Here is a 23,754-nt window from a genome sequence, read left to right on the forward strand (position 1 = left end):
ACAACATTATTTTACATTTCCAACTCGGTTGAGCTACTTAATTGCACGTACACAAGTTCAAGTTTCAGTTCAAGCATCATCTATAAGACAGTTTATTAATAATTAAGGTTCCTGGGACACTGCCTGCCATTTGTAAAATGTTCTGTCGTCCCCGCCATGAATAACCAATTCCTATTACTTAAGTAATGCTGAATGTTGGAAAAATAAGAATTACCACTTGTATTATTGTTCGAAAATATATTAAGCATCCCTCTGTTTGCTTCATTTGGTACATTAGAAAAATATGTTTGAATGAAAGCATGCATTCCTTTTTCAGAAAAATAAATAAATAAATCACGAGTCTGGAGATGCAATAATGAACAAGAGAACATTATGTGTAAGATCTAATGTACCTTTAATTTCAGCGATTTGCATTGACAGTATTTTACAACACCCATCACAGACAACAATTGTGACAAATTGTGATTTTGTTTTTGTGAGAATCTGGCAAAAAATAATATTCAGACATTTGGTCTACAGATAAAGAAACTGCAAAAGCGTTTAGCGAACATCTGGAATCCCATTTTGCACTTTTCTCATGACAGCTCTAGATGGACAGAGCAATTCAAAAATATCACCAGCGAAATCAAAGTAGAAACGATATATTTACTGGTATGTTTCATCGTGCAAAGGCTTGCATTTTGGGCATAATCCGTCTTAGTTGAGCTTCAAATGTGATTACATAGTACAAACAGCAGAGCCCTCAAGTTTCTGATGGCCATGTGTGAGAAGTACATCCAGGCCTGGATTTCTTACCTTTGGATACTGGGGCTTGTATTTTCCCGAATTCCAAATAGGAAAGAGAAAACTACAAGGCCCAGAAACCAAAGGTGCATATCCAGGACCGGATGGCATTCTCACGTATGTCCATGGGAAACCTGAGAGTTCTGAAACAGATGTTAAACATGTAGAAGGTCTGAAAGAGATTTCGCCATCGTGGTTAGTGGGGAACCAGGGATGTTTCAAACGTGCAATAGGAAAACCTCCAAATGCACAGGATTTCTTTACTACTCAACGATAAAACCCATTAAATGTGGGTAGTAGAGACTACTGGAGGTCAACACAACATACCAGTTCCATGAAATAATGGCACTGTGAAAAAGTTGTCAGGTTCTGGCGACATTTTCGTGGGTACCAAACTTCTATCCCCAAATATTCTAGGAGGGGATATGATTATATATTATTACCTCCAGTTCTAGAATATTTGGGAAACGTGTTTGATAGCCTGGAGGGTGCATGATTAATGCATTTTTAAAACGAGTTGCAAACCTGACTACTTTTCTCATGGCACCATTATTACCAGATGCCCTCAAAACGTAGCTTTCACGGTGTGACCTTTCTCTGCACTATTTCAGCATGTGTGATGATAGGATTTTTTTTTACTTTGGGTGAAGCTCTAAAGGAGAGAGGAGCCGACCATACCAGCTGCATGCAGTACCTTCATGGCTCTGAATCTTTACTCATAAAATCATTGTACATTTCGTTCGGACTCAGCAGTGCTTTTTCACAGTGTTGGTTGATCATTAAGACTAATACACTGGAAGGCAGTGTCCTACGTCATAATAAAAATCACGCCCCATCTAACTTCTTGGCTTGCACCTAAACGCAATATCGGAGTCTGGCAAAAGAATGCCCAAGCCCGAGCGACTTTTATCCAGTCCCACAGTTTTATTTTCAGTTAACTCCAAGTCAAAATAGGTCACCATAAGAGCTAGAAATTGCTTAATCTCGTTTACAGCAAAAAATCTGCCCGGGCACATACTGACTCCAGACCCGAAAGGCATCAGGTAGTATTTGAGCTTCTTTCCCTTTTTGTAGAATGTGTTTTTCTCTGCACCATTTTCCACAAAACGATCAAACTTGTACACCTGAAAATAAAATCAAAATGGTCAGATTTAAAGCAGCACTATTTTAGGAACATGCTTTGGAGCTGTATTTACCTGTATTCAATCCACGCACACACCATGCCTACAGCAGTGCATGGCACATACACTGACCGAATGCAATGAAACAGGCACTCATGCAGCATTGCATATGCACCCACACATGGTAGGTACAGCCTCACATTCACACTGTCCATGAACCCAAACAAGGTACATGCGCCCACATACTGCACATACATACCTACCCGCACACACATTATAGAACGCCTAAATACAAGCCCAAACTGTTGGATTATCTAATGCTTCTTACAGATTTAGATAAATAGAGAAATCCAATCATCAGTCCAGATGTATAGCAGTGTCCGAGCTCAGCTATTAACAGCGAGGGCAATTGGAGCAACTGGTCTCCACTATGTACGTGTAATTCAAAGAAGGTCATCGTGTCAGAGGTTCCATGCAATTACATAACAGGCTGAATAACATGTTGATACTTTATTAATGGTGCATTGATTTATATTTCTTGAATTCAAGTTCTTGTAATTTACTCCAGATTTATAACACTCCAGAATCCTAATTTAATCCAAAATTGATGTTTACATTCCTGTTGTAAAGTCGCATTACATAGTTTTTCCAGTCAATTTTTATTCCACATTCAATGGGCCACATTTAGTGCTTGCACTGCACAGAAAAAGACAATGGAGAAAATCTGCAGCTGTCTGGATGGAGCACGTTTGAGATGCTCGTGTGCAAAAGTGCATCTCAGAGATGGGCCTGCAGCTCTGCATTTGCTCTAGCTTTGGACTTTGTGGTTGAGTTTGAAGAAAACATCTGCGATGCTCAAGGCATCTCCTGTTTTGCTCCAGTGCAAATGCGTGTGACGCAGACCCCATATAAAACCACCCTTCCACTTAAAGGATCTAACAATCCTGCTGGGGCCACAGGTTATTTGCATTTCGCCAGTACATTATTATGCTACGTTTTAGTGCCAGAGAATTACACAACTTTCGTAGCATATCTTACAAAAATGTTTGCCGCTTTCCTGGTGGGATCCAGTTAAATGGTGCATACGTAGCAGTGGATCTCTAGAAGAATGCCAGAGGGCACTGCAGTGCCCAAGAAGCATTGCAACACACCTCTGTACAGTTCTTAATGTACTGCTGTATTATTTTAGAGTAGCACTAATCATTTAAGGTGTCGGTATAAAAGCAAATGCAAATTGCAATAAGGCAGATGAGTCAAGTACCAGCTATTAATGTCTGTACCCCTTATGAATCGTGCTATTTGCCACCTTCCTGAATTTGGCTATTTTATTAACTAACTAATCATAATTAAAATCATATTAGAACATGAAGCAAGTGTATTGGAGGATTTGTAATTTGGGATGCATTGCTGCACTACTCCCAACTTCATTAGTCGTCTGTAGCACAGAGACAATACCAGACTATCTGGACTCGTGAACCTTCTTTCACCCGCTTCATATGTGAAGCCATTCCTGGAACAGCATTGTCCTTCCAAATGGCTATTAGTGGATGTTCGGTCTCTAGCTGCTGGTAAGGCCACTGGCCATGATGGGACTCCTACTGAGGTGTATCACAAGCTGTGCCCTTCCCTTTTCCAGCGTTTCTTAAATTGACTCGATACATTCAAGGTGCCGGGATTCTTCCCAATAGCTGGCAATCTACAAACATCTGTGTTTTTCACGAGAAAGTCAAGAATCCTGTGCTTAGTACATGACACAGGTCTGGTGCATTGTTGGAGCTTACTGCAAGATTGTGCAAATATGCAAGTAACTCAGCTTGCCTGTTTGATCCTAAACCTGGTTCATGATGGTCAGCACAGATGTGTCCCTGGTAGTGATGCCACTGCCCACATCATTTTAACAACAGTAGTGATTGAGACATCTATACATTCTAAGTCCCAGCCAGGACTCCGTATGGTCAGATGATGACCAATATGAACCTGCCCAGTTGCATTATAGAGCCTATAGAAGTGTATATTCCCTTCAAGGGTGAGCGTTCTTATTGGGAAGAACGAGATGTTCTGTGCTTTAGATCACGTTGCTTACAGAAGAACATAGACATCTCAATTTCTTTGGTCAAATAATCCTGCATAGAACATAGAATGTATATGCAGGTGATATGTTGGTAACTTCTTCAGATCGAGACCAGAAACTCCCCGTGTTTAAGTGGCTTGTATTGAGTTGCAGGACTGTTTGCTGGATATAAGCTCTAAGGGGCTAACATGCAAGTCATGCTTTGGGATAATTCAGACTAATATGGCCCTACCAATACTTCTGATACATAGTTAGGCATCACCATTGCACCTATACAAATCGGCCCAGCAAACATGACTAGATCCCCTTCAGTAAATAAATAAAAGATCACTAGTGGATTGGTCTGCACTCTGTATACCTTTATTTGGTTAAAAAAAAGTAACATCATTAAAATTACTATACTACCCAAATATCCAAATCTTTTCACGTTGTTAACCATGCTCCTCACTAGAAAACAGCTGTGACAAGGTCACATGGGCAGGGCCACGAGGCGGTCATTCCGCAGAAATGACAGGTGAAAGGCCTGATGTCAGTGGAGTAACTTTTCTGAAAATGTTGGGGGGGTGACATGACATCTGAAGAAAAGGTGCCCCAGCCAAATGAATGGGGACAAAATGGAGTGCCATGAAAGTTGGGGGGGGACAAACACTCCTGTCCCCCCCTAAAATTACGCTCATGTCTCATGTGACTTTGGGTGAAATGTGACTCTTGGGTAGCAGGAGAGAGTATCATGGATCGGGGTTTGGGACCTCAAGCACTGGAAGATCAGACCGCTAAATCCCCATGAACCTGTCAGGAATACTGGCTTAGGAAGCAGCCATTCCCTTTGTGCATAACGCTAATATAGCAGGTTTTGACAGGGACCAAAAACACAGCACACTTGTGAACATGGAGAAGGGACACGGACACACACAGCGCCTCCAAACCACTTCCTGGGAGCAAAGGCTCTTCATAGTCCATAAAAGCAGGAGGGAAACAGACCCATGGATCAGAACCCACGTACCCCCAATTAATGAATCAGAACGTGTAGAAAAAGAAAGGAGACAGCAACGGCCCCACTTGGAATGTGTTATGATCCTGGTTAGAAAGGCATTCCGCAAAGACACTTTATAGACTTTAATTAATAACACATGTCAGCAATTCTGCCTTTAGTGCACACAGACCGTAATAAAAAATAAACACTGTTCTTAAAAACATTAAGAATTAAAGAGGATATATGGGAAATAAGAATCAAAGGACAACATGGAAGAACGGGCATGAAGACTTGAGTAAACACGATGTTTGAGTATCCTTCAATGAGTAGCCTTTTAAGTGGGGGTATACACGTGTATTTGTGTGAAAATAAAGGTGCAGTGCATTGACTGTTCCAGTAGCACCACCAACATTCCAGTCTTCTACTGCATGATATGATATGATAGGTTATTTATAACAGGCTTAATACCCAGAGGTTTCTAAGTGCGGACCTGGGGATCGAACCTGTGACGAAAGGGTGTTTTCAATGACAATGATCTTCATTGTATAGCAACCCTTCATTCATTCATTGAACCGAACTCTATATAATATTTCTTTATATTGAGTGGCCGAATAATCCTAAAGCCCCGTTGGATTAGGACCCACAACATGACTTTATTGTTGAATGAATCCCTTGCTTCCCTGTTGGATGGTTTGCCTGCATTTATCAGCAGCACGTATCTTTTGACATGCACTACTTTTTGTACATTTTGGATTTGCAGCAGTCGGCAATTGGCTTTTACACTGCAATATAGACTCCCGCGTGGTATTGTATTTTGCTCACTTCTAGACGTGGTCTGTGTTTGTTTCTCATGGCTCTCGGTTCTCTCAGTGCACTCATGGCTTTCCTGCGTTTATATACCCTCATTACTAACCTCTTTCTACAACCAGCCAGGCTAGCGCTCCATCCAGGTCGTTTACCTTGTTATTTCATCTGCTCCCAATTTCTGTTCTGGACCAACTGAACCTGTAGTTCATCTTCTCTGTCCCCAAGGTGGCTGGTTGGGCTATGGCCAAGGCCAGGGGTCATGTGACATGGGAAGGCTTATAGTAAAATGGTATCACTTTGGGGTGTCTCATTTACACTGGGGACGCTTATAGGGAGTATGCGGTCGAAATCATGGCTTTCTTTTGAGTTAAACGGATTTTTAAGTGTTACTGTATGCTGCTATATTTGACATAGTGAATGTGCACACTGATTGAAAAAAGCATCGTTGAGGGGACGCAGCGAAATTCTCCACAGGAAGTATAAAGGGGTATATGTCCACCTTGTTTTGTGAAACTGACATTTTGAAGCATTTTTTGGGATGGGTAGAGTAAGGGAATATTAAATAATTATTTTTCAGGACGTGAAGTGGTGCGGATGATGGGGGTATTGGCAGATCCCATAAAAAGAAACCTGTGAAAAATGGCCAGGCACGAGGCGGGGAAAATGTGTACAAAGGTAGGGTTATGCAAGTTGCAAGTAGTACTTTCCATCATTCCGGAACCTCCTGCGGTCTATTCATCTTGCAACATCCACCAGTTTCATTTGCATTTGCACATCTTTTCAGAACTTCTTGAATCCGTTCTCTGGGAGCTTGGGGTCACTTGAACCTTCAGAAGCATATTTTCCGCTGAACCTGTAATTTGTGCTTTTTAAACAAATATATCAGTGATCTTATTTTGGGATTGACTCGTGTTTAAAGAGGGATTGGGAGCACAATAGGTGTATGGAGCCTACACACTGATGCTGTGCTCTTTTCATAGGCGTTTTGCAGTTTTTTTGCCGTCTACATGTATTACAGATATGGTCGGGAGTTGAGCTGGGGGAAGGAGAAGATCTAGAATTGTGGAACCTGTGTTGGCCAATCCAAGAGGGCCAGAAGGTAACAGAATCAGAAAGCGGGAGGGATAGAGCAGAACCTGAGTCAGCCACACCAAAAGGGCCAGACTGTAGTAGAAGGACAAGCAGGAGAAGCAGCAAAGCAACATCGGAGATGACCAAGCCAGAAGGTCCAGGTAGAGAGAGAAAGAGAACCTCTGTTTCCCAAGCCCAGAGGGTCAACCCAAGGCAGGGAATAGAACATTCAATTGGCAATGCCAGTGGAGCCAAAGCTTAGGAGAAGCAGGTTGAAAGTGTAGACCCTGGCCCCATTTGGGCTTGGCTAGGTGGGCTGCATGCTTGTTCCCCGATAGGAAATCAAGAAATAAAGACACAGACACCAGGTTGAGATAATGGGCCTCATTACGACCCTGGCGCTAAGTGTTTAACGGCGCCGTAAAAGGCTGTGGCGCTGTTAAACACTTAGCGCCTTACTACGAGGTCCCTTTGAGGGACCCGACCTTAACGGCTGGTCTACACCAGCCGTTAAAGTAGGGACCCGCAAAGGGACCTTGGTGCTAAGTACGGTACCGCAATTTGCGGTACCGTACTTAGCGCCTTCCCCATTCCCATAGAGCCCTATGGGGCGAAAATGGGAATGGGGAAGGGCCATGGTTCAATGGGGAATTACTGCCCCGCCAACCTTGGAATGGGGTGGTAATTCCCCATTGAACCATGGCAGACCCGTTACAACACCGGCACCAACCATGGTGCTAATAGCGCCATGGTTTAGCGCCGGTGTTGTAATGAGGGCCAATACGTTATTTATTTTACATTGTTTATGTGTTTGGGTGCAACAGTAAAATGATCTATTGTTTTTGGTCTGTAACATCTAGTCCACCATGGGGCCGGATAGCATGGAGAACAAAAAGAAAAAGAGCAGTGGACAGAGCGTCACCTGCACACGAGTGGGCTGGGCAGGGAAGTGAATGTTGGGGAAGAGAACCTTGGAAAAAGTGAGCGTTGGGAGAGACCAGTTGAAGAAAGGAGAAGTAGATGGAGGCAACAACTGGCAGCTTCTTGTAGGGTCGTGGCTTCGATAACTCCCATCCCCAAGGCTGAATGATCATTTTTGGCCGGGCCACGTAGGACAGCCAGTGGTGGTCCAGCATTAACTGCGAGTCCGTACTGTGTGCAAGGCGCATCTTGGGCGCTCATGGGGCCTATGTAGCAATCAGTCTGCCCGAGGGTCAGACCGGGCCAGCCCAACAGCAAAGACTGTGGGGCCCATGTGCAGGGCCGCCCGTAAAGGTGGTCAGGGTCGCCCAGTACTTGTGGTGTGCCAGACCAGGTGGCGCTGTGGTGTCCCATGTAAGCACACTTCAGAGACAGAAGGGACGGCCCCAGTAAATCATCCATCCCAGGCTGCTTGTGCTAGAAGCAGCCCAGGAGAAGGGAAGTATCATGGAGGACATTTTCAGGCGGTGAAGGCAAGCGACTCCCAGGCTGCCAAGGATGAGCGGCGGAGGTGATGAGCTATGGCGGCCACCGGAGTACCAGAGAATCCATGCAGGTGTGCCCTTTTGTGCTGCGCAGGCGCCCAGGAGAAAAGAGGTGGGCTATGCTCCCCGTAATGCACACCGGAGTGAGGCAGTGACTACAGTTGCATCACCGTTGCCATGGGGATGCTGCCTTAAGAAAGACTGAGCGTTGGCTCATGCAGGGGTACGATGCAGGTCTTCCAAGGTGGCAACAATGTCCAAGAAGAATTGTCAGGCCAAGACCCAGACAAAGTCCTTGACAGAGAAACGTATAAAGTCAATGGAATAGAAAAAGCTGCGTGCTGGGCAAATGTGAAAAGTCCCCAGCCTTGATCTGGGATCTTCTAGCGGGTGACCAATTGGGTCACAGCAGGAACCTCCCCAAGCTTGTTGCTGATAGAACCGAATGCGATATGGGGAGTGTCCCTTCATCTGCCACACTAACCACCCTATCACTGGGCAGGAGAAAGTCACATACCTTACAAAAATGCTACTGAGAATAAGTGACACAGCCCTGCAGAGGGCAGTGGATACCCACCAAAACCAGTCTCAGGAGGATACAGGCTTGACCTTCCCTGGACTTAGTGCAACAACTCAGTTGCATTCATCACGATCGCCATGCGTCTCACTACAGACGCAAATCTGTTGTGAAAGATAGCATGCATGCACAGACCTACACAGAAAAGGATGCCAATATGGTAACAAATTGCTTTTTAAAGCCATGGTCCAGCATCCAGGAGAATCACACACTAAGGCATATGCTGCACAATAAGGATACACAGCTGCAGATCCTTTCATCCAGACTGGTCCCAAAGTAGAAGTAGCTAGCATGCAAAGGGAGCTCACAGAAAGTGCATTTGTAGAAGGTTGTGACAGGACATTGGAGTGAGCTGGTAATTCAGGAAGGAGGAGGAGTCTGGAGACATGAGTAAGTGATAGAAGGGGGGACATCAGGAGGCATTATGAGAGAATGCAGGGGGTTGGGGCAAAGGGAAGACATCAGGAGGCGGTAGGAGGAAGACATCAAGAAAAGGTATGAGGGAAGAATTAGGAAGTGGTAGGAGGAGGATATCAGAAGGTGGTTGGGAGCCAGAAGAAACCACAACAGGCTAGTGAGGTAATAGCTAGTGAGAGCAGGAAGGAACGATTGCCTTCAGTAAGGGGGTAGGTGTGAGGTTAACCACATGGTAAGAGAAGAAATGAGCATAAGGCATGGCAATGGGAGGACCAGAGCAGAAGCAGGAGCAGAGAGGCTGTGCAACGGGAAGAAATCAGGACCCACGGAATGGGAGGTGATGAAGCCTTCTTAAGCTCCTTTTCGGAAACTAACACAGGCAAACCAGGCTGGCTGTGTCTGTAAATGGAAGAGCTACTTCAGCTGAACCTGCGGCTGATGGAGACACAGCAATGTTTACAGGATCTGCAGAAATGATTGGAGGTGGTCGTATTCTATGATCAGCAGAGGACTTTTGTAGAGAGAACACTAGAGAATATGACTGATGAGGAGGTGCCCTGAAATACAGTGAACTTAATAAGGAGACACTTGTATTGGTGAAACTGTTACCAAAATACTGTCCTGACAAATTATGTTCGAGTTTGACCCCCGAGACAAATTTGTTTGCTTTAAATTAAACCGGTTTTTTCCTAAGATAGTGTTTGTGTTCTTTGTGGCAACTCCTTACCTTATGACAGGAAATACAACCCTTAGTCTGTGAGAGATTTAGAGACTGACCAGGTGGTGCATGAACAGCGGTTTGGAACTTCGACTAGAGAACTGGAGTTTTGACTCGTTACAGTGGGTCCTTTAAAATAGCCTTCATCTGATTTTGACAAAATTTACTTTAGGATTGTTGTGTAAGGGTATCACCGAGTTCTGTTCTCAACAGCTGACCAAGGTAGTTATTTCATGATGTTAACACCAATGGAGGCAGTTATAGACATTATCTGCCTGACCAAATTAGGTACTTATTTAGGTCCTGAAAAAGAGTTGGGCGGTAGCCTTTAAATGCAGCAGTAACACTAATAACGTCACATTTCAGGGCTGGCCTGATCACGAGTTGGTCGCTAAATGGGCTGTGTTACCTACAGCTTTTTGCTGGAGGTGAAAATCCCATTAAGTGCCCCGTTTTTGGCACAATTACCGCTGGCGGTATTAGTGTGTGGTAATTGTGACAAACTAAAATACCCCATTGGGTCCAGCGGACCCACTGAGGGATGGGATTTCCCATTATTGCCCAACCCGTGATCCGGCGCAAATAGCGCCGGACCAGGTGGCGCTAACGCAATTAACGTTGGGTGGTATCCCGGCGGTATTACCACCTGGATACCACCCAACTCATGTTCAGGCCCTTAGACATTGACAGTCAGGCTTAGATAGCTTTGAAAGACCTACTGAAACAGCTTTTAGACAACCATGTTAGTGATAAGAGGTGATATCACACTGTGTTTGAATTGAAAACAGAAGTCACCAACCCAGTCTAAACTGTCCAGATACCCACCGTCATGGTACATTGCTATTTGGCTGGAGAGGACCCTGATGCATATTTCGTCAATTTTGAGAGGTTTGCTAAATCTGGTGGTTGAGCCAGAATTAGAAGAGAATGATACATTGCCTGGGTGGTACATGGGTTTATGAAGATATAAAACAACAATAGCCTCAAGTGCATGGGTCACAATCCAAACTTCTTTTGACAGAAGCTAATGGGCATTGAATTACAACATAATGAAACCTCACGCCAACTATCCTATAGTAATATGGACGTTATTAATAAATGGACTGGGGGTAAGACCTTGAAAGGATTTACAACAATATTGCTCCTAGCTAAACGCACTTACTCCAAACCTTTTTACATTTTAAAAGCACATGTTGTATTGGACAAAGTACAGTGCAGACGTTTGCTCTAGTTTGGGCCTTTAAAGGTAATGCAACAGATACTCCAAAAGTACAATGATATACCATATTGTAGAAATAATTTGACCTCCCCTGTTCTCTGCTTCACAACATATCGCATCAGTGGGAACTGGCAGGGGTACAATAACTTATATAACTGATATCTAGACATGTGTCCCTGCCATTTGCATACATTCAGCCTGGCTTTGGGCTGTATGAAACACCTTATTTTCAAATAACATCTGCTCAGAAACATCTCCCCCCACTGCTTCTTAATTTTGCGTTTATAAATTCTATATTAGCTTAATTTTCATCTGACACCATAATCACTTAAAGGTTTGGCCAAACCGGAATTCAGTGAATATGTAGGTTATTCGGAAATCGGTTGAATTCATTCGCCCAGGCTCAATTCAAGACCAAGCCAAGCGCATTGAGACTTGGCTCCCATTTATTGAGCAAATAGGAGACGCTTGGCTGATCAGCCTTGAGTGTGAGCTGCACACACTATGTTCCACTTAGTGATTTCTGACAATTATAATCTTGAATTCAAGTAAGGTGGTTGCAAGTGCTTCAGTTTGATTCATTGATTGAAGTAATCCTCAAGGTAGGCTACTAGTTTCTTTCATAATATTAAGCAAATGCGTGAATTGCCAATCCATTTCGCACTTATAACATCCTTCATTAGGGCGTGTGTCATTTTAGTTAATTCAAGAGTCATAGTTTATCACGGTGTTAATGATCACAACAAACATAGTAGGCCAGAAGGTAACAGCATGATTGTGGCATGTAGAAACAGATGTCTAATGCTTTGTGTGGCATTATATAGCATTAGCAGTGATATTAGCATGATTCAGTCAAGATACCAAGGTTAGCAGGCCACAAGAGATTAAACAAAACGTACAACCAAATAACAAAAAAGAGAAAGAGAGAAAGCAAAAAGATAACATATATACATCAAATAATTGATCTGTTCGATCAATTTACTTGGTTACCTAGAGGAGTAATCTCACGTTGTAATCTATGTACTGTCATCTTATATATCCCAAACATGTAACTCAAGAATCAAACGGTTAACAAAATTCAATGTTCTATATATCTTAATGATACTTATAATTCGGACCTGCTGGTGTTCAATCTTGCAGAGGCAAAAGTTGCTAAATGGCAAGACAAAAGTAAATATTGTTTGTGCAGAATATTTCAAGTCTTGGAAATTGTACAATACCAAGGACATAAGGAAGATGGCAAAAGAAGAAGGGCTCAACGTGAAGCCTTTTGGATTGACACACTTGACTCCCTGGCCCCATATGGGATGAATGAAGAATGGGACCTGAACTGCTTCCTATGAACAGCCGTTCTTCAAGAAGAGAATTTGCCACATTTTTATGTTTTGTCTATATTTTCCATAAACAAGTTGACATACCTGGTAGGGTGTAGAAACACAATGCATGCAATTTCTTTCTGTGAGTAATTGCTTTGAGCATCACTACATAGAACCAGTATAGAGATCACCACCTCACTGTTGGGGGATGACTAGAACACGCTGCTTTAAATGTGTATTTGGCATAATTAACAGTTTTCACCCTAAGTAGCATGATTTACAGGGGTGCATCTTTAATTGGCAGACACACTTATTATCTTTATTCGTGTAGATACTTTTTTATGATTTTTATTATGTTTTGTATCCATTGGTTGAATTTCACCCATACCAGATGGTTACTAATTTACCAGACTAGCAAAGGATGTGTTTATGCCCACGAAGTGCTGAATTATAAATCTTAATTGAGCATACTATCATTGGATGTGAAAATGTACAAGAAGTGCTGTAGTACAAAACCTATGTATTTGGCATGAGAAATAGCTGTTCCAAGATGGCCGCTTTGGTTTTTAAAGCGCATCACTGTTACCATGGTAACAATTTGTTTTATTGATATCGATATTGATATTTTATTTCTATCGCGCTCGTACACAAGTGTTTCAGAGTGCGACAAGGCAAGGGAGGGGAACAGGGGAGAACAAAACAACAATCTTACTAGGCCTGGTGACATTGAGAACGCACAAGTGCATGGGAAAGGGGGAGGGAAAAAGTGCATGGAAGGGGGAGAAGTGCAAAGTGCAGAGCAAAGGAGAAACAGATAAATAATAAATAAATAATAAAAGCAACAAAAAGTGGTAGTGCAGCCAGCAAGTGGCAAGTGCTGGGTTTAAGGAGGCAGACAGGGTAGGTCTGATAAGTGCAGTAAGAAAAAGAGGGGGACTGGATGGGTACAGATACAGACCCCATTGCAAGGGGTGGCCCAGAGGAAGTGCAGGAGGGTGGCAGGGTGAGCAGGTACCTCGGCCCTGAGGACAGAGGGTGGCCAGGTGCACGGTGTCAAGAGAGAACAGATTATCAGGGCAGAGAGGAAGAGAAGGCAGAAACAAAGAGGAAGGTCTTCAGGTGCTTTCAGAACAGGAGATGGTTCTCCTCAAGTTTTAGAGTGGCAGAGAGGCTTTTCCAGAGCGAGGCCCCAGCCAAAGGCAGAGATCTAGCCCCAGCTTGTTTCTTCTAAAAACAACTGACCCTCAGGGAGGTAGAGGAGCGAAGAGCTTGAGAGGGGAGGTATTTGCGGAGTGATAGCTGAAGGTATTTTGGTCCCAGGCCCGAGAAAGCCTTGTGGACAATGAAGAGGGTTTGAATTTAATCCTTGCATCCACTGGGAGCCAATGGAGAGATTTCAGAGCTTGAGAGATAAGATCCCTGGGCTTGAGTCCAAGGACAAGTCTCGCAGTCATGTTCTGGATTATTTGCAGAGGGCGGAGAGTAGAGGCAGGTAGATTTAAAAAGAGGCTGTTACAATGGTCCAACCTAGAGAGAACCAGAGCTTGGGAGACAGCGAGCTTCTGGGGGAAGGAGAGGAAAGGCAGAGTACCTCTGAGGAGGTGCAGTAGGAAGTCTGACTTTTTAGAGGCATCAGAGATGTGGGCGGAGAAGGAAAGTGTGGTGTCAAAGATGACCCCCAGGTTCTTAGCCTCGCAGGTGGGGGTAGAAGGAGGGCCAAGGGAGGCCAGCCAGAGAGTGAGGGGAAAGGATGGAGAAGGTGTGCCAATGAGTAGGATTTCCATCTTGCTGGCATTCAGACAAATGCCATTGGTGGCACACCAATCTTGAGTGGCAATTAGGTAATCAGAGATGAGAGAGGGAGAGGAGGTGTCCGAGGGCAGCCTGAAAAAGAGTTGAGTGTAGTCAGCGTAGCACTGGAAATTTGAGCAGAACATGGCAATGCAGTGGGCGAGAGTTGCCAGGTATTGGTTGAAAAGTCAGGGCAAGAGGTTAGACCCCTGGGGAACACCACAGGTAGAGAGGAAGATAGATGATAGGAAGGACCCAAGTTGGACCTGGGAGGGTTGATCAGAGAGGAAAAAGGTCAGCCAGGCCAGAGCCTGATCAGTGATACCCAGGTTACCACAGCGACGGTTGAGCAGCATTGTATGGTTGACTGTGTCGAAGGCAGAAGAGAGATTAAGTAGGATGAGGACATAGGGAATGTTAGAATCAAGGTTGGAGAGCAGATCTTCACAGATGTTCAGGAGAGCAGTTTACATGCTTCTGGCTGATCTGAAGCCAGACTGTTGATCATGGAGACAGCCAACAGAATCAGAATGAAGGTTCAGCTGAGAGATTGCCAGCTTTTCCAGGAGTTTGCCCAGAAAGGGAGTAATGGAAATTGGGCGATAGTTAGCCGGACAAGAAGGATCAGCTGTGGGTTTCTTGAAAAGAGGATGCACAAGGGAGTGCTTCAGAAGGGAGGGGAAGGATTCTGAGGCAAAGGAGGGGTTGCAAACATTGGCAAGGGCCGGAGCGAGGGTGTGAATGTGGTCCTTGATGGTTTTAGAGGAACAGGGAGGAACCTGTTTTGACAAGGCTTTCATAGATCAGACTTGTCTAGCAACCTCATCAGGGTATAAAAGAGGAAAGGATGAGAAGGAAGGTGGGGGGTGGCTGAAGGAGGGTCAGCAAGCACGGACGGAGAGGGGCAAGGAGGTGCAAGGGAGCAGAGGGTGGACAGGATGTCCTGTGTTTTTGAGATAAAGTGAGAGGCAAGGGCATTGCAAAGAGCCTGGGAGGCAACAGGAGGGGTAGAGACTGCAGCAGAGTTGACCAGCTCCTTGCAGATTTTAAAGAGTTCGGCTGAGTTGTATACATATAAAGAGTTATTATTTATGTATCTTATCTTTATATAGGAGTTGGATATATAAAGAGTTACTCTTTATATAGCCATTCACACTTATACACACATATGCAAGCCGTAGCAGGGACACCACTCTCCTACAACAGTAAGATTGCATCTACACACCACGCATACTTTCATCCAGTATTAACCTGTAAGCAGAAGATACACTTATGATTCTCTTTACATTCAGAGACCGACATCTAGCAAGGTGAGATTGTTATCCATGAAGAATGCCACAACTAACTGTCAGTGGGTTACTGTGCACACGCAGGTGCCACAATAAAAGTAAGAATTGTAAAGAAATGAGCATTCACGGTAAGCGCAATCACTCTTTTAACCAATTACATGCAAGCATATAGATGCAAGATGATGCACAAACAATCTTTACTTTTGTCTTTCCATTTAGCAACTTTTGCAAGATTGAACACTAGCAGGTCAGAATTATAAGTATCATTAAGATATATAGAACATTGAATTTTGTTAACTGTTTGATTCTTGAGTTACATTTTTAGGATATATAAGATGACAGTACATAGACTACAACGTGAGAGTACTCCTCTAGGTAACCAAGTAAATTGATGGTGTTGGGTGTCCTGACCCACGTTTGAGCTATCATGCTGCAATATTTGGTGCTGTGGGCTTAGAAAATCCAAGATGGCCAAAAAGCCCACATGTGCGCCAGAATCCAGGAGAACCACGCAGTTTGTGCGTACACCAAAATGGCTGCCTAACTTGCCACCCACCAGTGCGAGCATGATGGGCCAGGGTGCCATGAGTGGAATGGGTGCCAAAGGTAAAACAGCAGGGCCTGTTATCTCAAAAACGCTTTAAAATTACCTTTGGTTTCTCTGAATGCCAGCTCAAAATGCCTATTTTCAAACATTGCAACACATCCAAAAAATCTCACTGAACACCAGTGGACATCTGGCAGAATGAAGTATGTGTGCATACAAAATCTGGGAAGATGAAGAGCCCAAAACAATGTTCATAACAAAACTGGCTGAGCTATGCATGTCAGCAGCCTAACTGATACTGGATTAAAACCACCAAAATCGAAATGTTTAAATTAACTGAGTGACCTACTTTTGAGTGTCACATAGTTTGTAACTGTTAAAATGTCATAGTTTTGAACTTAGAATCAGCGTTCTAGCTGCATATGTAAAAATTGTATTAACTTAAACTGGGGAACAAAAAGTGACATTTTAGCTGAAAACTGGCTTAAAGAGATTCCAATTCTGCCTGACAGGTTCCCAGGCCTGGCTGCATTCTGTTGCCCCTGCCAAAAGGAGGTCACACACTCTCTGATTGAATTATCAGGGGACTGCAGGAAACTAAACAAAGGGCCCAGGCAGATGGTTTATTAGGGGGGGTTGTAAATGGCTTCCTTTTGAACAAAGCCCTTCCTTGACTCAGGCAAATGTTATATTTGGGGCGTCGTAAAAGTGGCTTCCTCTTGGCAAAAACGGGGAGGGGCAGCCCCCTCTGAGGACAGGCTGAGCTTAAAGAAAGTGGATAGACTGGTTTCTCCACCATGTGACCTGGGAAGACACACCCCTGTTGGCCAGAATATGATTTTAAGAAAGATGTATAACTCATGGTGCGGACTTGTCAAAATTATCTAAATGATACCATAATTCTTGTGATTTTTCTGCCCACAGTTTAAGAGGTTTTAGGACCCGGTGGTATGATCTGGGGGTTTACGAGCGGAAAAGAGGTTGTTACTCTATTTGTATCCAGGTTAAAAATCGGACACTTCCTTATCTAAATGCCCACATGCCTTGCACACAATTGTATAAATTTGGAGAAAAATCCGATATGGGGAAAGCTACTAAAAAGCGCAAAATGTTGCCATTTCTGAATGCAAGCCCCCAGGAAGAGCAGAGTTTGAACAGAGTATACCTTATGTGATATGTGATGGGTGCATGTAATTTTAAACAACTGTGTATCTGTGCAATATGTATTTGAATCAAATATAGATTTGTGGGCAAACTGACCAGGGGAGGATCCTCTGACCCATAAAACTTACAGCATCACTCTGACTCACATTTCCTTCCCCCAATCAAGTAAGAGAGAAAAGCTTGACCAATGATCAGTTGAGAGAGGGGCTGGCTTAGTGATGCTGCGCACACACCCACTTTCAAAAGACATAAAAAGAGCCACTGGAAGCTAGAGAACACATTCAAATCCAGTTGCTGCGGAGCGTTTTGCCGGACCACACAACATCCAGAAGATACCAGTTCCAGACTGACTCCAGCTACATACTCCAGAACCTAGAACTTATACTTTAGAACCTAAATCAGAGGCCTAAAACCACAAGCTGAGTTCTCGGCAGCAGGCCTCAAATCATTGCAAGCTAAGTCATTTCTTTCCTTGCTAAAAATTTGTTTGCCTCTTAATCACCATCTCTGAATCATTGCTAAAGTGAGCCTGCACTCATCCCAAGTATCTCTCACTCACACTGAAACTCCTAAAGGGAATTAAAAGCATTTTCAGCATATTTCTCACTTCATTGCCACCACATTCAAAGCACTTGGGCCTGTGTTTTAAAACTCATACCGGTTTTCTCTAAGCTTGCTGGGGGGGAACTGAATTTCGTATTGCATTTGATTGCATTCCTGAGAACTGTGTGCTCCTCTTTCCATCTACTTCCATGTCTTACCTTGCATAGGGGTGGGGGGGCGAATTGCCAGAGAAAAAGTGATTATATTATCTTTTGCTAAAATCATCTCAAGTATTTCTGTACAGACTTTTATTCCTCATTGCTTTTCCCTTGAAATCATAAAAGTATTTTGCTACTTGATCCATCCTATACTAACTCGTCATTGATTATAAAGAAGTGTGCTAGTGTCAGATTACCCATTGTTGATTAACATTATATTTATAAGGGCAATATTGATTATTAATTTATTATAAAAGCGTGGTATCTATATTTTGTTTTATTTCTCAAATAAACCTTTTAAACTTGCAAAACAGAACTACTTCTTGGCTCAGTGGGGTCAGAGGGATTCTAAGAGAGGGGTGTTATATAGGGGTAGTCATCCAGAACTCATGAACTGTCCATAAAGATATATCAATAAGGGTTTCCATTCAGTATCCCAGACTAGGCATTGACTTAGCTGTAGTGTTGAATTAAATCCTCTTACAATGGAAAAGATAATTTACGTGATGTAGATTTATTATCTTTTTGCTTTTTCTCTCTCTCTCTCTCTCTCGTTATTTGGTCGTACATTTTGTTTAATGGCTTGTGACCTGGTAACTATGGTATCTTGAATGAATAATGCTAATGTCACTGCTAATGCTATATAATGCCACACAATGCAATACACATCGTTTTCTACATGCCCCAATCATGCTGTTACCTTCTGGCGTACTATGTTTGTTGTGATCATTAACACTGTGATAAACTACACTATGACTCTTGAATTAACTAAGATGACACACGCCCTGATGAAGGACCTTATAAGTCTGAAATGCATTGGCCATTCAGGCATCTGCTTAAAAGTGTGAAACAAACTAGTAGCCGACTGTGAAGACTACTTCAATTAGTGAATAAAACGGACCTACTTGCAACCACTTTACTTGTATACATGATTATAATTGTCAGAAACCACTAAGTGGAACAAAGTGTGTGCAGCCCACACAGAAGGCTGACCAGCCAAGGTTCTCCTGTTTGCTCAATGACTATAGCGCCCATCGCAGAGGCACCTTATATTGGATTTGCACCGCACTCAGATATTGAAACTAATTGAGACACACTTTATCTTTGAATTATATATAAGATAAAAGGTGTGCCCACTCACTGATCTCATTGGTTCCAGTTTAAAACATCCTTTTTGAAATAGTAACTATGTTAAGCCATATTAAGATTTTTATAAAAACGACAGATCAAAGAAAAACAGCCCATTTAGCCAATACATATGCCAATTCGTGGCTTTTGGGACTAAGTCCGAAAAACGATTTGAACACTCATATTAGAATTCATAACAAATCATGAAAAAGGGTCAAAATCTTTGGTACTAATCAGTGAAACTCACCTTCCTCCAGAAACACAACCCCCCTCCCCCAAATCCCCTATTTGTATATTTGTAATGCAAAATACTATTTACAGGTGAGGTGAGTCCTTCCTGGCTACAGAACATTCTCGAGAGGGAAGTTCACACTTTATGAACTTCGTCCTGATAGCCCTTCCTATAATTTAAATTAGATCATTATTTCACACCTGCTTTTGCTGTGGTTCATTCATTAGTTCTTGTGCAGAACTTTCAGAGATGCACTGGCAGAGATCAGTATGCAGTTAGAAAACGGTAATACTGCACATTTGGGACCATAGTGTTGCTGGGCTGCCCATCCTAACCCCAACCTACCCCTCTTTCGCTGTTTGCTTCACCTTCCTACAGCATCGTCTCCCCCATTAGGCTAAAGCATGAAGAACCCAGCTTTGTGGTGGACTTTGAGGAATACACACCTTTTATCTTTTATGCTGCTCATCTTATCAACATCCCCATAAAGAACCCCATGTAGGGTTTCACCATCATTCTGAAACAGTTACAGTAGCTGCCATAACACTGAGGGAGAGGTGGGGGCAGGGGAGGAACTCATTTTTAGAGGAACTAGTAGATATCGGGGAGCAAGAACGAGGGATGCTAGGCATTGTCCTAATCACCTGATGAACTCCGGAGAAACTATGTTTATTGCATAAAAGGCAGAATCAGCAGGTCCACTGAGCAAAGCATCTGAGCAAGCTAGAGGGAGGATTGAGCATGTTGTCCACCTGCCTGCTAGCATACTAAGCAAGGTGAACTGAGCAACCAAGGGTTTCAAATCTCAGGCAACCCTTTCTCAGAAATAGAAGTGCATGCCTCCCATAACCCTTAGCACTTTGCTTCGTTTGCACATTTTCAGGTCCTTGTTGCACATGATGCACAATGTATCTATTTGACAGAGAGAAAGAGGAAGGCGGAATTTGATAGTGTCAAAGGGAGACGTTGTTTGCAGAGGCTATTGGTAGGAGTGCAGGGGGGAGACTAGGTTGATTTGCCTTGTTATGCCTTTGCATGCTTAGCTATGACTTCTAATGCTTTGTTATACATTTAATCCATTGGCATCAACTTGCAATGCCATGTTATGATTTGCTACATGTAGCTTCAAATTGTCTGTGCCCCTCACCAACCACCCAATGAGGACTCCCCACATGTATGCACCCAAATCCTACATTCCAACACACAACATGCATACTAAGCCATTTGCAATATAATTACATTCCCAACAGCCATCAACCATCAGAACATTACAATACTAAATCCAACCTATTTGACACAGTCCTTGTCCAAAGCATGATGTGCACACCGCACACTCTTCCAGACACAAATTTCTCTTGACACAGAGCACCTAGAAACTGACCCACATGCCGGGCACTAGGTGCGTCTGGCCTGAGCACATCAAGGCAATTACAATGGCATCTTGCAATTTCCCTCTCATCCCAATAACCTATGCCACCTCCATTCAGATCTGCCAGAGCACCCGAAGACCCTGCAAAGGGCAGTGTATAAGGAATAAATCCCTGTTACAAAATAGAATTTGACTGTTTTTGGCAACAAACATCATTAAATTACACAGATTGTTGGTAGCAAAATGTTGGAAAAGCTCAGCTGTTATATTTCTATGAAGAGGGAATTTTGTGTATAATGTGACGAATTCTAGGATGCCTTCACTACTTCCATGGGGGGATGCCCTTCCTATGTGGCCATGGAGGTGAGACTGCTACCCGATAGTCCACATGAGAGGGGAATGCAGTGGGTGGGGAAACCCACTATGGGACCAGTGACAACTATTGTTGGGAGAACGCAGCATCTGCTTAAAACGTACACCTACACCTCTCCTTCACCCCCACTCTCTCCATCCCTAAACTCTTATTCAATGTACTTCTATAAGATTCAAGAAGTAGAAAGGGCTGAGATGAGGAATAATAGAAATGACTACCATGAAGATCCAGGCCAACAAACTGTGACGAGGAAGAGGTGCGGATCCACAGAGATTAATCAGATGAACTTGCATGAACTGTCTAGTCTCCAACTACAGACTTCACTGGATACCAACATAAAAACTGACAACAGACTCACCCGAGAGTCAGATCCTCCCTGGAGGAACTGAGTGCTGGTGGGCGTTCAACACAGAGAACAGCAGGAAGAGACCAGAACTTTGGAAGGCGAGAAGCACAGTGTCAAGGTATAAGCCACGAGACCGAGAACTGAGAGGCTGGCTGGGAAAAGCGCTGGCAGTGCAGCACTGTGAGAACACGCGGTCCGGCTAGGAAAGGCATGCTCAACAGCGTCAGAAGCCGCAGAGCTGCTACAGCCCACCAGAGAGAACTGCACAATGCCAAAGAGCAAAAGAGAGACAAAGGGAAGCCATGACTGACCAGAGGGCTGCAGCCAAGACCCTAAAGGTATTGGGGTGGCTGAGTCTATGGTTGGGGGCAGCCAGGGGGTACAAAGAACCCTAAAGACAACAGTGCATGGAAAGTGGGGGTAAAGAGGATACACTCTATGGGACATAAAGAGAAACATTATCAAGACACAAAAAGAAGGGGAATAGAGACTAGGACCCTTACAGGAGAAGGACATATCACGTAACAAGGATACCTAATCTTCTTTGTGACAGTACTTGGAGAGAAGGAGATCGAAGGCTGTCAGATATGAAAAGGGACTGAAGAAAACTGAGTAATTCCTTTGAACGTCTAGGCAGGAGAGTGAACCAAGTCTGCATATGAGATTAAGAGACCAGGAAGAGAACTGTGAGAGAAATACACAGAACATGGCAGGCAAGTAAACCAAGTATGTGTTGCTGACTAAAATTATCTGATAGAATAGGGAACCAGGTCTGCCAACCAGGGTCAGGGACCCACCACAGTTTGGAGGAGTATCCAAACCACTCTAGTTCGTCGCAATACCTGGGTGAGAGGTGAGCCAGGTCTGCCGACCAGGGTCAGGGACCCATCACAGTTTGGAGGAGCATCCAAACCACTCTTCTTCATCGCAATACTTGTGTGAGAGGTGAGCCAGTTCTGCCAACCACGGTCTGGGACCCATATAGACAGACAAGGGAAGAGTGACATGCTTCCCACCACTTGAAAGTGAACTTTGAGAACTTTCAAAACCAGAACTACCGTTTATCCAGGGGAAGGGAATCATTTATCTGGAACAGGAAGACCACCCTTTGATTTAGTTTAGCATATAGTGAGAGGGAAAGAGCTAGGATTCAGACATAGGACTGTGGACTTTTGCATTTGACATCCTGACGGAGACATCATTATTGTTTGAGGCAGGTAAACCCCTCCTAGTGTTCGGGCAAGAAAGGGTTTCTTTTCATTTTTTCACATTAATAAAAGTCTTTAACAACCACGATGACCCTCTGCCCCTTACAGTAACTAATTGTGCTATGTTCTTTTAAGATCATTTGTGCAATCCTCATCATTTAACTACAAAGGTATTAGTGATTAACTGGTTCCACTTAGTGGATAAGTCGTATGTGTGGGTATATCTATGTTGTACGCTGCTTTACTCACCATTGTTTATTGTAATGTATCATGTATTTGTGTATGTTCACACTGCAGTACGGATGTATCTTTGCACTTTTATAATTTTGTATCATTTTTTGGTCTGTTATCCCTAGCCTAACTGCCCTCTTGAAAAAAGCAAAGGCATGTTTCCTACCACTAGTTCAACACACGTTAGATATCACCCTCCTAAAATGGTAAAAATATTACAATACAATATTATTTCTTTTTCCATGGTGGAACAGGAGGTTGGAGGCGCTTTATAATTGTTACTTCTTTTTTCATTTTAGTTTCTTGAGAAAACCAATGATGAGCAGTAGTCTGTAGGGAATTCTAACATTTTCCAAATATCTCTGTTGTGGCCTAATTTACAATAGGTTTAGAGCAGAGCAAAGCCACCTTAAACAGCAAAAGCACACTTCGCACCAGGCCTAATTTACAAAACGTTTAACAAGGAGCAAAGCGACCATGCAATGCAAAAGTACTATTTGAACCACGCTAGATGGGCCTAATTTGCAAAAAAAGAACTATGTCTGCTCTAAGTAGCGCAAACTCAGTGTTTTCTTTGTAAATTAGGCCCCAAGTGTACAAATAAATGAAAGAATTATATGTCCCCTCCAAACAACCACACATTGATTTGCAGTCTCCATTTTTTAAAACAACTTTATATCAGTTTCAGTGAATTAGCATACACTTATGACCAACTCCAGTTTCTGCCCTTTTCACAGTACTGGTCCGTCTGTCCTTGGAAAGCTAAGAGACAGCCC

The 23,754-nt window shown here is 43.3% G+C and overlaps 1 protein-coding gene across 2 annotated transcripts in view; it reads right to left on the minus strand.

The window, feature by feature from the left end:
• Positions 1-370: 370 nt before the first annotated feature.
• CYP7B1 (cytochrome P450 family 7 subfamily B member 1) overlaps positions 371-23,754 on the minus strand; it is a 1,473,462-nt gene continuing 1,450,078 nt past the window's right edge. For both annotated transcript variants that reach the window (XM_069621114.1, XM_069621115.1), the window contains exon 6: positions 371-1,907. In XM_069621114.1, coding sequence (XP_069477215.1) covers positions 1,620-1,907 — 288 coding nt within the window. In that variant the 3' untranslated portion in view covers positions 371-1,619. The remainder of the gene's footprint in view (positions 1,908-23,754) is intronic.

The sequence above is a fragment of the Ambystoma mexicanum genome, chromosome 5q (genome assembly GCF_040938575.1).
Source record: "Ambystoma mexicanum isolate Mex_15411 chromosome 5q, UKY_AmexF1_1, whole genome shotgun sequence".
NCBI lineage: Eukaryota > Metazoa > Chordata > Amphibia > Caudata > Ambystomatidae > Ambystoma > Ambystoma mexicanum.